At 38.2% G+C, this 15,418-nt stretch overlaps 1 protein-coding gene across 2 annotated transcripts in view; it reads left to right on the top strand.

Annotated features, from left to right (window-relative positions):
- WDR35 (WD repeat domain 35) overlaps positions 1-13,387 on the top strand; it is a 45,700-nt gene extending 32,313 nt beyond the window's left edge. For both annotated transcript variants that reach the window (XM_075707351.1, XM_075707350.1), the window contains 11 exons: positions 457-537; positions 667-803; positions 3,519-3,722; positions 5,624-5,770; positions 6,891-7,023; positions 7,983-8,093; positions 9,186-9,350; positions 10,418-10,558; positions 11,361-11,517; positions 12,183-12,423; positions 13,240-13,387. In XM_075707351.1, the coding sequence (XP_075563466.1) occupies positions 457-537; positions 667-803; positions 3,519-3,722; positions 5,624-5,770; positions 6,891-7,023; positions 7,983-8,093; positions 9,186-9,350; positions 10,418-10,558; positions 11,361-11,517; positions 12,183-12,423; positions 13,240-13,387 (1,665 nt within the window). The remainder of the gene's footprint in view (positions 1-456; positions 538-666; positions 804-3,518; positions 3,723-5,623; positions 5,771-6,890; positions 7,024-7,982; positions 8,094-9,185; positions 9,351-10,417; positions 10,559-11,360; positions 11,518-12,182; positions 12,424-13,239) is intronic.
- The last annotated feature ends 2,031 nt before the right edge of the window (positions 13,388-15,418 follow it).

Genomic DNA, 15,418 nt, shown 5'->3' with positions numbered 1-15,418 from the left:
TCTGGGAATCTCAAAATCTTGTCAACTCTAATGTGGGAGTGTTGTTTAGGAACAATTAAGTGAACGAACTATCAGTGCTGGAAAGATAAAAATGCTGTCATATTTTTCTTAAATGTATGAGGTATTTTCAGGAGCGTATTTTTTGTATGCTTTGGAAAATATAAACACAATTTTAGTAAAGATATTTATAAAACACAGTTCAGTTGAATCTAAATATTGGCAGCTGTTCCTTTATCTCTTTCTCATAATTTAGTTATAGAAAACATGAGAATTTTTAATTATGTCTGTGTATACGGAATTGTCAATAATGTTAATGATTTTAGTATTTGTTTCCTGTTGGAAATGCAATTAAATCCTAGTTTGGAGAATAAGAAAGTATCTTTATGTATACCTAACAGATTTGGTTAGGATTTAATCAGACAGAATTTAAGTTCATTCCTTTGTAACTTATTTAAGGAACCTATACAAACTTCTGGATATATTTGCAACTTTGAAGACTTAGAAATCAAATCTGTTCTTCTGGATGAAATATTAAAGGTAGGTATAATTAATTTTATTTTGTAGGAAAAGTTGGTTTCTGTCCATGCTTTGAACAGTAGATATCTATGTTGGGTGAAAATAAAGGTGACATGGGATAAAACTATGTTTTTTTATCCATTATGTTAGAATCCTGAACATCCTAACAAAGATTACATCATCAATTTCGAGATTCGGTCATTGCGAGACAGTCGAGCATTGATTGAAAAAGTTGGCATTGAGGAATCTTCCCAATTCATAGAAGACAATCCACATCCCAGACTTTGGTAAAATCTCTTTATAAGCCAGCTTTGCTTGAATTTGTGTTCTTTTGTATTCTTTTCCTGTTCAGACAGATCTAGTATTAAAGTACAAACCTCAAATCAAAACCAGCCAAAGCAGTATATACTTTAAACAGAATCATTTAAGAAAAAGAAAAAGAGGGGAAAAAAAAAAAAAAGGAACAGTGCTCAGCTGCAATCTGAAGGGCTGCTATTGTAACTGAGAATGTCTCTTTATAGGGCTGCATCACCTCCAGAGGATATTACAGCCTTGAGGGAAGGCCCAGAGAGAGCCTTGCAGTCCGCTGCTAGCCTGGCTCCTCTTTTGCAGTTGGCGTGTATGGGCAGTTTCAAGCTGTGTGGCGTTACGATTTCCCAGAGTGCAAGAAACTGAGGTTTTTGTTCCTGAGCATTCGAGAATTCATGTTTCGGGAGATGCTGAGCCAAGTGTTCAAGACTCCTCAGCAGCCATCTTGAAAAAGAACGTAGGGCCAGTGCTTCCCCAGGCTCCTAGTTCTCGAACCCAAAAAAGTGGGCCGTTGTTAAATTAGAACTCTATGATTTTATGAATGTTGTAGCACCTAGAATGGAAGGCATGCTGTGTGTGTCATGGTAGTGGGTATAGGGTACAGGCTCAGGACACCTTTTTGCTCTATGCTGTGTGAGCCCCAAAACACAGTGCTTCCTGCTTTAGGGGCAAATCTAAAGGAAACAAAAAAGCTGGCAGAAAGCTAACTTTAAGTTGGTTAAATTAAAATTCAAATTGGTCATAAGTTGAGAGGGCATTTATTTATTTATATATTTTGTATTGAACCTTGATGACAAAGATCTTTAAAACCCAGTAAAGGGAGCACATTAGAATGATCACAGGATAAGGGCAGTTGACTGACCTTGTAGCATTTTGGACAGGCCAGAAAGGACAGAAATGAGAAGGGCTGGGTACTTAAGAAAACAAGATGTTGGCATGTTTAAACCAAACATGGACTCAGCTATTAAAGTAAACAAAGCCTGCACAGCAAACGTGTAAGAATAAACCTGTGAAAACAATTCTGGAAATCTATTTAACATCCTGTGTCGTAAGGGCTGGAAGAGTAAATGCCTCAGTAGATAATTTAATGAAAGGTCAGTAGCAGAAACTAAAACTTCATTGATAAGTTACTTGTTGAATGATACTAATTCTTTTTAACTCTCTGGAGATTTTTTTCTCTACCTGTACCTTTCTTTAGTAATGTTGGCTCTGTTTTCAAGCTAACTAATTTGTTGCAGTATGGGATGTTTGGCTTGCATCAACGGGGGTTGAGAGTTCTCTTAATTCTCACAGTTCAGAAGGGAATTTACAACTGCTGAAAGACTGGCCAAGACAACTTGCTTTAAAAGTTTGTTCCAAAAAGCATTCCTTCCTACCCAGCTGTGCTTTTGTCTGTAGAATGCACATTCTGAAAAACAGGATTTGATAGCTACATGTTGAAAGTTTCTGCAATAGTACTGTAATTTTATTAGTTTGAGTATGTAGGGTAAAAGTTAGTTTTGCGAGTCTTCATTTTTACTAATGTCTTGAACTAGCTGAAGATTTTTGCAGTTTTTAAGTTGTTCATGCTTTTTGCTAGTACCGTCTATTTATTTAATATAAAACGACTATTAGTTTTGAAAGTCAGTGTCTCAGTAAAAGTTTTATATTGTAAAATCAAAAAATATACGTCAAATGCTGTTCACCTTGCTCCAAAATTGCCATGAACTTAATTTTCATTATGCAAGGAAACATACGATATGTCACATACTTACACAGAAGAGATGGATTAGAAGTGCTGGATATAAGGCAAATATATTCTAGATCAGAATGGGACAGTGCCCTTACTGCTAGAATGCAACAAACAGGATGATGTGTGTCACAGATTGATTGAATTTGCCATACTGTTTTTCTCTTCGTTTCACTGATGTCAGTGATGAGCACTTGAGTTGTAGTGATACTAACCTTCCCAAATTGATTCAAAAATACTGCGTTGATACTGAAGCATGGCTTAGGTCAGTGAATACAACAACAATATTATTGGTTTTGTCAGTGCCCTACTGCACTGACTTTGTTTCACAATGTCAATCAGCCAGTCTAAATTTACCTAGCCTTATTTTTTCAGAAAATTCTAGAGCTCATTCAAGCACCTTCTGGACATAGGTTGGCCTGAAGGTAGAAATTCTCTATCTGCAGAACTAACCAATGGGGCAGTACCAGTACAAGGTTTCCCAAACTGCCCTGCTCTCCCAGTCTGCTGTCCTAACTGGACAAGGAACATCCAGATGCACTAGAAAGATAATTTATTCTTCATGGCCAATTTGGTTGGAGGCTGAGGCTCCAACTGAGCCTGCCATGAGACTGAGGCTGCCATTAAGGCATAAAGTTACGATAGATGCATAGGTAGAAATATCTAAATGGAACTGCATCGAGACCAGCAACTCATTTCACATAGGACAACTGTAATACTCAAACCCTGCCCATGCCTCCCGAGCCAGTGTCCATTTGAAGAGCTGAACAAAAGACTATTAGCAATTATTTGAACATCATTCCCTGAGCAAGTAATGGATAGATCACAGAACATACTGGGGACAAACAAACAATACAATTGCAGTAACTTGAATGTCGTCTTTAAATAATGACTAGTTAAATGGATCCTCATTTAATTTACTTTATAGCTGGTTTTCCATCTGTTATGTTTGTTTTTCACACAGGCGTCTCCTGGCTGAAGCTGCTCTTCAGAAGCTGGATCTGCAGACTGCTGAACAAGCTTTTGTACGTTGCAAAGATTATCAAGGTATTAAATTTGTGAAGCGTCTAGGCAACCTGCAGAGCGAATCAATGAAGCAAGCGGAAGTGGCAGCCTATTTTAGCAGATTTGAAGAAGCTGAAAGAATGTATCTGGATATGGACAGAAGGTAATTGCGTGTAGTCATCTCAGCAGCAAATAAATAAAAAGGGTCTGAAAGAACCTCTTGCCTTAGTATGGAATGGCTGTTTTAGCACTGAAGACTCTTTACCAGTTTCTGGAAAGACAGAAAAGGATCAGATAGAGAGAATTTTGTTGTATCTATAGATGACCAATTCTATATGTAAATCAGCACATTCCAAACTGTTTGCAAAACCTCAGCTGCTCTAGGTAGTGCTGTGTTTCATAGATGTTTTTTCCAAGTATTTTGTCGGTATTTCAACTGGGATTTCAAAAATACAAACAAACAATCTTCACTAATGCTTAATTTATGTACTGTTGCTCTTAGCTAGTGGCGAAGTACACATTCTTTCTAATTACATATACAAAAACCACAGTTTTTAATGAACTGTAATCTCTGGAGAAACAGAAAGGACTCTGGATGAAATTGTGGACCAATCAATGGAATTTTTGCTCAGGAATGAAAACAAACAAAGCAAAATTACAATATTACTGGGAAAAATAAATTAATGCTAAGTAATTAGGTAGAGCACCATCTTTACTGAAAAAAGGATAATGAGAAATAATAAGCAGCAGTTGATGATGTAGCCTGTAGGTGGTAGTCAAACATGGAGAAGCATGAATCACTTATGCACACATGAAATTTTTAAGCTTTGATTAATGGACCCATGAAAAAAAGTAGGGAATGATGGAGAAGAAATTATTTCTTCTTTCATGCTGTAAGAATGAGAAACCTTCCTCTTCCTCAGTAAGGTGGGAGGAGGCAGGAGCTGGGGAGAGATGCATATTAGAGCCTCGTAACAGAAAACTCTTGCACGTAATTAATTAGCCAATGGAAGTATGCTGGTTTGGAGAGGTGGACTGCCTCATACGCACTTCAGTTGCACTGCAACACAGATTTTTAGATATGGCACATTCCTTTCCACATGGCTGAAGAGAAATTTGGCCATTATAGGATTGCAGAAGTCAAAGACTTTTTTTTTTTTTACTGGCGTCTTCAACAGTAGAACATCTTATTCTTCAGCTACAAGAATATGGGAATTCTGTATTGACCTTATGTGGCTCCTCACCTCTAGAAAAATCTTGATAAGGACCTACCATAAATCAGGCTGAAATAAATCTATTTTTCAAATACAATTTTAAATTTTTTAGACAGATGCTCTTATTTAGCTGACTGCACTGACTTGCTATTGCCTTCCTTAACTCACTTGTAAGTTTAGGGCATTTTTAAAAGAAGTGTATAGATCTCTTCCCGTTTATTTTCTATGCACCTGCAGAATTAGTTCTATATGAAGTAATATAGAATTATTCTATATGGTGGAAAAAACGTGCCAGACAGACACATGGTGGGTCATATGTATGCAAGAGTAATAAAAAGGAAAGACTACTTCTGAGTCCTTTCTCCTTGATCCAAAGTCATCTTGAATCTGAAAGAGAAGTCTCTGAAATTTATTTTATTACATCTCGGCTTTAGCCTCCATTATTCGTATTCCTTGCTCCTTGGTCTTTCCCCTCATCTCCCTCTGCTTTTAGCCTTTTGCAGCTGCTGCCATCTATTGTAGCTGTCAGCAGTGAAAGCTAAAGAATGGTATATGGAATAAGAGGAAACCTGAAGTAGCATCAGCCCAACTGTCTCGACAGCTGCTCATTTAACTCCTCACAACAGAGTATGGCTAATAGGGAAGTGCATACGTATGATATAACCTGTGAGCTCTCTGAGCATTTGCTTTTATGGAATACTGTTTAAATTGTAAACAAGCTATCCGGGATCATTGTGATACTTGCAATGTAGGTTATGAACATGAAAATACTTTTGTATGCTTTTCTCAAGATTTTTGTTAGCTATTTTATCGTCTTTGACTTTTTCCTGCTATTTTCTGTTTATATTAGAGATCTTGCCATTGGACTACGGATAAAACTGGGAGACTGGTTTCGAGTATTGCAGCTATTGAAAACTGGCTCAGGTGCTTCAGATGATGCCCTTCTTGAACAAGCACACAATGCTATTGGAGATTATTTTGCAGACCGTCAGAAATGGTATGTTCTGTAGAGGACCTAGTAAGAAGGAAATTACAAAGAAAATGATAAAACTGGTGACAGTTTCACCAAGACTTAATTTATGAGGAGGGACAGATGTCAGGAAAGTCAGGATGCAATACATGGGATAATTTTGGAATGATGAGATTTAGCTCAGACCTTTATGGTTCCATCGCTGCATGTACCTTTAAACAGAGAGCTGTTGATCAACTGTATAAAGAATGAAGGTGATAAAAATCTCAGTTTTGCCAGAAGTCTGTTTGCTTCAAAGCAGGGGGGGTGGGGGGGGAGGGAGGAGAAATACCTATACATATACAGTTGTATTAGGCTGGTTATAGAAAGTATTAAAGAAAAAAAAAATCCAGTTAAAAAGTAGGAGGGAATTATTAAACATCAGTGAATTTCAAAACTAACACAAACTTTCTAGAGTGCTTAAACCCACAAATATTTAAAAATGTCCAGAGTTCTCTCTGACCTGGATCTGTCTCCAGCTATTGCCCAAACTGCGCACCCAAGGAAGATTTTAAGAACAGTGTATGCGTGTAATAGTATTTCTCCAGAACACATTTTGCAGTCAGGTACTTACTGAGCCAGAAGTGACGTCTTTGTAGTTCATAACTTGCAGAGAAATTTTCTTTCATGAACTTCTCTTGTTGCCTTCTAAGCCCATGTGAACTTTTAGCATCCAGAACAGTGTGTCTCATAGAGTTCCACAGCTCCACTATGTAGTGCAATTACCCAAACTATATTATCACAAAGAACTTGGGTCCTGAAGCAGCTGAAAACTTGTGATTAGATTTTGAAAGTTGATTTTTAGATGCCTTCGGTAACTCTGCAGTATAGTCTTGGAGATCATAGTGCTTGTGTTTTAAAATATGGAAGCACAACAGTAAAGCCCTTTTCTGAATGTTTAGTTGGAAGTTGTCCGTTATCAGCTGTGATCTGCACAGATGTGGCAATACAGTTTTAAGATTCCTTGACTTCCTAATCTTATGCTAGTCAGAGAATCAATCTTGCTACTACTTCAATATAACAATCTCTGAAAGTTAAAACTTAGAATGAGAAGCTTCACTTATGTTTATATATCAGATTTATATATCACATTTTTTTTTCTTATTAGGTTAAATGCTGTACAGTATTATGTACAAGGTCGAAACCAGGAACGTTTAGCTGAATGTTACTATATGCTAGAGGACTACCAAGGACTGGAGAATCTAGCTAACTCGCTTCCAGAGAATAATAAATTGCTCCCTGTAAGCAAAAAACACCTTTATTTTTCATTGTTTTATGCTCAACTATTTATTTAAAATTTCCCATCTTGGGAGGATTAAGAAAGAAGGAGAGAAAGAATGCAGTATATGACCTATTCACTTAAGCATAATGGTGTTACTTTGGTATTAATCTCCAATATTACTCTTGTTTTCATACTCCATCATTCTTCCTTTCCTTTATTGTCCAGGTTCCTCAGAAAGACCTGATTATTCATCATGCTTTATGGCCACATGGCTAAGTCCATAATTCACTGCTTCCCTCCCCTGATTGTGGCATTTCTCTCTAAAATAGCTATCCTTCACTAAGAAGTCACTCCTCTTGGCTGAACACTTACTCTAGCTTTCATTTGTTCTCTAGTCTACACTGGTTTTTTTTTTCCCCCAAATTTTTCCTGGTTGCTATCCCTGGTTTAACTTCTTACATGGTATCTCTGGTGGGAATGCTACTGTACAGTGAAAATTGAAGATACTCTGATGAAAGTAGGAGGTATAGCCTGAAATGACCTAGTAAGTAACAGCTAATGTAAAACTATGGTATGACTGATTAATCCAAAATGCTTGAAAAATGCAAAACATGGTCACTTAATGCCATTTTCAGTTGTTTGAACAAAGCAAGACATAGCACTTTCTTTTTTAACCTCTTTCTAATAGTGAAGTTTTGTGAAATACTCTAAATAGTAAGAACAAGGTATGATTTGATTTGAAAGAAAATTTTTTAAACAGCACTTTTTTTTTTAAATTTAGCAGGAGTATGTGAAAGTAGCACACTTCTAAAGATTTACAGCAGTGCGTGTTGTCTTTACGGAATCCATGAAGCAAACAACCCCCTTCCTCCAACTTCTTGGAATTAAATTAAACAAGAATATAATAGCATCGCAGTTGCTACACAATGTACTAAAAATCTGGAAGTGAATTTAACGTGGTGCTGATGCTTTTTGCAGGATATAGCTTATATGTTTGTAAGAGTGGGGATGTGTGAACAAGCTGTGTCAGCCTTTCTGAAATGTAATCGACCAAAGGATGCAGTAGATACCTGTGTACATCTTAACCAGGTAAAACAGCAGTTGATAATCTGCTTTACCAATACCAATTTAACAGTGAGATTTCTATCCTAATGCCCAGTTAAATAGAAGTGCTTGTTAAGTGTCTGATGATTAGTCATGATTTCTGGAAAATTCCTATGTCAGTGCTTAAGCCAGTTACCTGAAATTAGGATTAGACCATTGGAGGAACAAAGCTACATGCAGCAGTGCTACCCGTGTGTGTGTCTGTGGTAAGCATGCTCAGCACACAGACGTTTGTGGCCTTTGTAGAGCCAGGCTGTGCTGCTTTCTCATGGAATGGGAGGAAGTCTGGAGAGCTTCTGGCTGCTCATTTTCCACAACCCCCTCCTTCCTTGTACAGATGCAAATGTATTTGTGGCTGCGTTAGGATGTAGCTGGAAAACAACTGATCTGAAAAATGATCTATGTATTTACAGCTAGAGCCATTCCCCAGTATGACTTACCTGTGCAAACATTTGTGTCAACAGAAATAAGAGAGAAACTGAGGATGGCTGTGAGGAACTTGAGGTACGAGTACGGCAGGAGTGTCTAGTTTATGGATCTGAAGGGCTATTAGGTATGAGATTCGGCTACATTTCTCAGTCCTGCCAAACTTTTGATCTGGGGCAAACACAGTAGCCAAACTGTTGAAGATCAGGAAGACTGACAGACAAAATGAAGCGTATAGAAGGATAAATAAAGTGTTACTGTTTGTGCCTTAAGCTTATCAGCTGAAGTCCTCTTCTAGACATGCTTTTGAGAGTCTGGGTTTTAGTCATATCAGAAGTGTTGAAATCCACACGTCCAGCTATGAGCATCAATGAAGTGATTGTGCAAAGCTTTTACCAAAGCAGAAGCAACTGCTTTGTATGTGGTTTTGGACAGAGGTCCAGCATTTGTTTCACAGGCCTGCTGTGTCACATGATTGGCAATGATGTTAGCATTTGTATTCTCTTGCTTTTTACTTTAATTTTATAGTAGCCTGGTTCTAAATGGTGAAGTATTGCACACAAATGTTGCAGACTATTCATGGATAACCAGCTTGTTCTGAGAATGTATTTGAAAAAAATGAGGTTGATGATTGTCTGCTTTCATTTCTAGTGGAATAAAGCTGTGGAGCTGGCTAAAAATCACAATATGAAAGAGATTGGATCCTTGTTAGCCAGATATGCAAGTCATTTACTGGAAAAGAATAAAATCCTTGATGCTATAGAACTCTATCGTAAAGCCAATTATTTCTTTGAAGCTGCTAAGCTCATGTTCAAGGTATTGCAGGTTTTATTTTTATGTCAAATACCTGGGGTTTTGGACTAGCTTTTACTGTTTCCATGCTACTTTCATTTTCTTGGGGTTATATTAGTGTTAACAATGTCCAGGCAATAAGCAGCTGTCATTATACAGGATATTGCAAAGATGAATCCAACTCCTAAGTTCAGCTATCTCTATCTGAAATAGTTACCCTGGATGTCCTCTGTAGCCAGTGGAGAGGAGACTTTCAGGACACAAGCCATCACATTTATTTTGAGACTTTCACTTCAGAATGAGATCAACTGCACCTCAGAAAAGTCTTGTTGCCCTGCATTGCCTAGTAAAGGAGTGTAGCAGATCGGTCTGGGTGCAACATCCGCATTATTTTATATGTTGTGTGGATTAGTTTTATCTCCTTTATTTTTAAAAATAGCAATATAATTAACTAGAAGTTAAATTTTGGTATTTCTTCAATTGGTACCTTCAATTAGAAACTGTTGTGGTGTGCTTTTAAGATAAAGATGTTGCTTAGATTTGGTTTGGCTGCAGAGATTTCTGTACATAGCTTATAAAGTCTGTAAGAGTGACATGTAGTTTTTACAGCAAATATTTATTGTAAAATGTGTGTGTGTCTGTGTGTGTGTCTGTGTGTGTGTGTTACTTTCAAAAGCCATTCTTCTTTTCTGGGAAACCCACCAGACCTTATTGAAAGCTACGTATTTCTCAAACTTCAGTGTTTAAAAATCACTATTTTTTAGTTTATTTTTATATTAAGTCAATAGACTTATACATGGTTACACTGACTTATCCTTCCCAAGAATCTGGCTTCATATACTTGTTAGCTAAATAAATATAGGATAATGTGCATTCTTCACTTTGACGTTTTCATTTATAGTTCTGTTTGCAGTCTAAATTATTACAGTTAAATGCAGAATCGTTTTTTGGCATGACTTCCTAGGTTTGTACAAGCATGCAATTGTCCAAGAGAATGAAGCGACTCTTCTAATGGGTTTGTTTGGTTTTTTGGGGTTTTTTGGGTTTTTTTTTTTAAATCTACATTAAATTCCTTGGTTTTGTTTTTTAAGATTGCAGATGAAGAGGCAAAGAAAAGGACAAAGCCTTTGCGAGTTAAAAAGCTTTATGTATTATCAGCCTTACTTATAGAACAGTGCCATGAACAAATGCAAAATGCACAAAGGGGAAAAGTTAAAGGAAAAAGTTCAGAGGTAGAGTGTCTTGTCTTCCCCCCCCCCCCCCCGCCCTTTCTGAATTCTGGTATGTGCTACCTAGTCAGAATAAAGCAAGCTATCTTCATGTGAGGCTATTATGTTTTTTTAAAAATGCTTTTTCCGGCTAAGAACAAAGCTTTCCGTAAAGCAAGTCTTCCATGAAAACATACTGTTTAAAGTATTATTTTAAAACATTTAAATCATATGTATTAATAGATATTTTACTTCCAAAGTTTTCTGTTTTTCTTAATGTTTTCACTATAACAATGAAAATCATACTAAGAAACTCCAGATTGTATTTTCCTGCGATACTCTTGCTTTCCTGTTATTTATGGCTATCAATCCCAAAGAGAGATCTGTGATTAGATTAAGCTATATTGGCTATAATTTAGCAGGGAGACGGCTCCAGATATGGGGGAAGCAAATGGAAGAATTTTTTTTTTCTGCTCACACTTTCATCTTCATATTCACAAATGAAATGGTTTAAACAAAGTTTTAAGAGCTCTGGTGTTGAAATGCAATATTAATCCAAACTATGAACCAGTCTGCAGATGTGCACAGAATATATTTGTACACATGTATATGATATTAATCTTGGAAAATGTGCACCATATGTTCTGCCTATGCACTGTATAAAATACCTAACAATGTTCACTTTAGGTCCATGTATTTATATTTTCCCTAGTTAACACAGACAGTGGTGTAATCACCAAGTACAGAAAAGTTCTTTTCATATATCCCCATTTCCTGCTGTATCTGTTTCCTATAAAAATTACTTGTGATACTGCTTTGTTTTCAGACTGCTTCAGCTTTGGCTGGTTTGCTAGAAGAAGATGTTCTTTCTTCAACTAATCGCTTTGCAGACAATGCTTGGCGAGGAGCTGAGGCTTACCATTTTTTCATACTTGCACAAAGACAGCTCTATAAAGGTTCTGTAGATGCAGCACTTAAAACAGGTAAGACTTCATTTTTAACCCTGTAAAGAAACTGTTCTAATTTTACAGACCTGCACAGCACACCATTTAATTTATAGTTGGCACATTTTCCTATTGCTAGATCTGTGGAATTTAAAACAAAACCATATAATGAATTGAATATGGCTGCAGTCAAGATACCTGGAAAGTATTTTCTTGGAGACAATGCAAATCTAACTTACCAAATGTTACCTGGTTAAATTTGATGATCTCTGTAGGTGTTCTGTTGACTGTTTTGTTTCTCTCTATAAATTATAAGGCATGCCTGAATTCACATCAGACCTGCCTGTAGAGCTTTATAAAAAATTGTGGGAGTTAGAGAAGCAAATAGTGGCCTATACTTTGTCCAAGTAATGAAGGTCCATTTTAAATACTTCTAATACGTTTTAAAAAAAAACCCAGTGTCCCAAAAAGACACTTTAATTTCCCAGTCAAATCCCCTTATTTCTGTTTATTTTTAAAAAGTGTTGAACCATGCATGCTTGACAGTCATGTCAATGAAAAGACTTTGGTTCATTCTGTCCTATTTGTAAGATTAATACTGTCTACTAGTAGCAAACATTTCATACAGATGCTTGCACTTCTCAGAAGACACATAATAATTTCCTTGGATTTTTTTTTTTTTGTCTGTTTGTTTCATTTCTTAGCTCTTCATTTGCGAGATTATGAAGACATTATCCCTGCAGTTGAAATATATTCCCTTTTGGCTCTCTGTGCATGTGCAAACAGAGCATTTGATATTTGTTCAAAAGCCTTCGTTAAACTAGAATCCTTGGAAACTCTTAGGCCAGAGCAGAGGCAACAGTATGAAGACCTTGCTCTAGAGATATTCACGAGACATTGTCCAAAGTATAACAAAAACTCTGATCTGGATGATGTTCTTGAGAGGTGGGTTTATATTTATATGACACAGTAATAACACTACCAGTTTTTTCTGCCATTGTCCGCATTCTGGGTTTTAGCAGGTTTTGTGTGACCAAGTTAATTAGGTGCTTTGCTGCTTAAACCAAATATTGGCCAAGAATGTTGCAGGTGTTAGCGAGTTTGCAGAAAGGGTCATTTGGGAGAACAGACACTGACTATATTCGAGGAACTGGGCATAAAGATCTAACTTCATCTTAAGTTGAAATGCATGTGGACAGAGCGCAGGAGTTTCAGGGCCTTTGACAAAGTGTCATGTGCCATTAAAGTAAAAATGTTACTGTTTGCATCACCATTGTGGTGCGATGCAAATGTCAACAAGTGAATGTTTAACTATTATTAACCAGTAAGTCTCCAGTGTTTTGTGAATTACCTAAATCTACATGGTGTGAGAAGGTATGTCAAGTGAAAGAATTAGAATATGAAAGGCACACTTAAGGGGCAAGTCCTTGCAGTGGCTATACCCACAATGGTGTCTTTGACATATGCTTCCTGCTAACAGCATGGAATTTGTGAGTCTGGAAATTGATTGTGAATCAATTTTCTTTTTAATGAATAGGATTTTAACCTGTCTTGTTTGATTTTACTGTGCAGATGTACTGAATAGAGCAGCAGTATTTAACAGATGAGCATCACAAGTTTTCTAATTAGCTGTAGGCACACAATTAGGTATTTATGCTGTTCTGCAAATTTCTACAGAACAGGTATTCGTTGCTATTTTAAAACCATGGTTTTTATTCTTTCAGCTTTCCTTACTCCTTTTTTTTTTTTTTTTTTAAATAGTGGAGATGGGAAGCTTCCTGTATGTGTTGCAACAGGAGAGCCTATCCTGGAGTATCGATTCTGGATGTGCAGTGTATGTAAGCACTGCATGAAAGCCAAAGAAGCAAACAATTATAACTTCTGTCCTCTGTGCCACAGTACAGCATAGCAGAGGATAAAGGACTGTTTATCCTTGTATCTGTTAAGTCTCCTAAAAATACTCTCTGAAATGTTACCGATGTATTAGATTTTACAATACAATTCAGGTATATATTGTAACAGATAGTGCCCCTATTAGAGAAACATTTAAAAAAGCCTCAAAAAACCCCACAGGAGAAACCTTTTACTGGTTCCATTTATGTGAAGAAATAACTGTGCTAATAGACTCCATTTTTTTTGTTACTTTTTTTTACAAAGTTTTAAGGTAAAAGCATTCTTTTCTAATTGTAAATTGAGCCTAGTTAAAAAACCATGCAAATTGAATGTAGGTTCATCTTAATACGTTTTACTCTCAGGAAGCAGCGCCCTTTTTTTTTTTTTTTTTTTTTTTTTTTTTTAAATTCCATAGGAAATTTCTGGGTTTTCTCAAAATTCACAATTTTTTGAAGGAAGTAATTCCTGAGTTGGAATAATGCCACAGTGGTTGTGATAATATTGTGTACGTTTTTCTGTTTTACTAGAGCGGCAGTACCAGTTTAGGCATATATCTGTATTATTTTCTTTTGCCGAGTGTGTTTCAAGCCACCACAGCAGTAAAGGGCTTGCAGACATTCAGCCACCAGTGCTGTCAGCCTGCATCTGGGTTCTTGAGCTTCGGTGATGTCTTCAACCAGTTAAGGAAAACTCTATGAGCCTTCAAACCGGAATCTGGTCATGAGCTACTTTTTGAAGTAGCTTGAAGTGAGCAGCTGACAGACATCTGTTGAACAGATTTCAAGAGCTGAACTGTCATCCATCCTCGTTATACCCGAAGGTTTAAGGAATGCTGTTTCACTTCGATGTTCTGTTTTACTGCTGGATTCGAGCCTCTGCTCTGGAAGTGCTGTGGGTCCTCGCTCCACGCTCCCCAGGACAAGACCGGCCGGCACCTGGCAGCGGCCACGAGCCTCGACGTTCCTGTTGTGCGCGTGTTTCCGCGGAGAGCGCGTGGTCGCCTCGACGTTCCTGTTGTGCGCGTGTTTCCGCAGAGAGCGGGTGGCCTCTTTGGCGCCGTCTTTCGTGGCCTGGTTGAACTTAGGTTAGCTAAGAATAAACCCCATTTTGTATATACAATATTAAATATGACTATTTTTTTTTTCCACACCGTCCTGATATTTGAGCTTCTTTTTCTTTAGTAGAAATGTGTATTAGGGGGCTCCGCCAGTTACGTCATTGCGGGCTCTGCAGTTCTGATGTTCTGAACATGAGCCAGCAGTGTGCCCAGGTGGCCAAGAAGGCCAACAGCATCCTGGCTTGTATCAGGAATAGTGTGGCCAGCAGGAGCAGGGAGGTGATTGTCCCCCTGTACTGGGCACTGGTGAGGCCGCACCTGGAATACTGTGTCCAGTTTTGGGCCCCTCAATACAAGAAAGACATTGAGGTGCTGGAGCGTGTTCAGAGAAGGGCAACAAGGCTGGAGAAGGGTCTGGAGCACAGGCCTTATGAGGAGCGGCTGAGGGAACTGGGGTTGTTTAGCCTGGAGAAGAGGAGGCTGAGGGGAGACCTTATCGCTCTCTACAACTACCTGAAAGGAGGTTGTAGTGAGGTGGGTGTTGGTCTCTTCTCCCAAGTAGCTAGCGATAGGATGAGAGGAAATGGGCTTAAGCTGCTCCAGGGGAGGTTTAGATTGGAAATTAGGAAAAATTTCTTTACGGAAAGGGTGGTCAAGCATTGGAACAGGCTGCCCAGAGAGGTGGTGGAGTCACCATCCCTGGAAGTGTTCAAGAAAACGGGTAGATGTGGCACTTGGGGACATGGTTTAATCTAGTCTACCCTTGACTGGCTTAGCGTGGACTTGGTAGCGTGGGTTAATGGTTGGACTGGATGATCTTGGAGGCCTTTTCCAACCTAAACGCTTCTATGATTCCACACGCCATCCCGCGCTCCGCCTGCAGGACGCGCGGGGGCAGGGCCCGCTGTCCCTCACCGTCACAGCTTCCCGCCCTAGCCGCTCGCATCCCCTTCCGGCTGCCGCCCCAGGCCGTGACGTGCCGGCGCGGGC

The sequence above is a fragment of the Pelecanus crispus genome, chromosome 3 (genome assembly GCF_030463565.1).
Source record: "Pelecanus crispus isolate bPelCri1 chromosome 3, bPelCri1.pri, whole genome shotgun sequence".
Classification (NCBI taxonomy): domain Eukaryota; kingdom Metazoa; phylum Chordata; class Aves; order Pelecaniformes; family Pelecanidae; genus Pelecanus; species Pelecanus crispus.
This window is presented reverse-complemented; position numbering and strand designations above follow the sequence as displayed.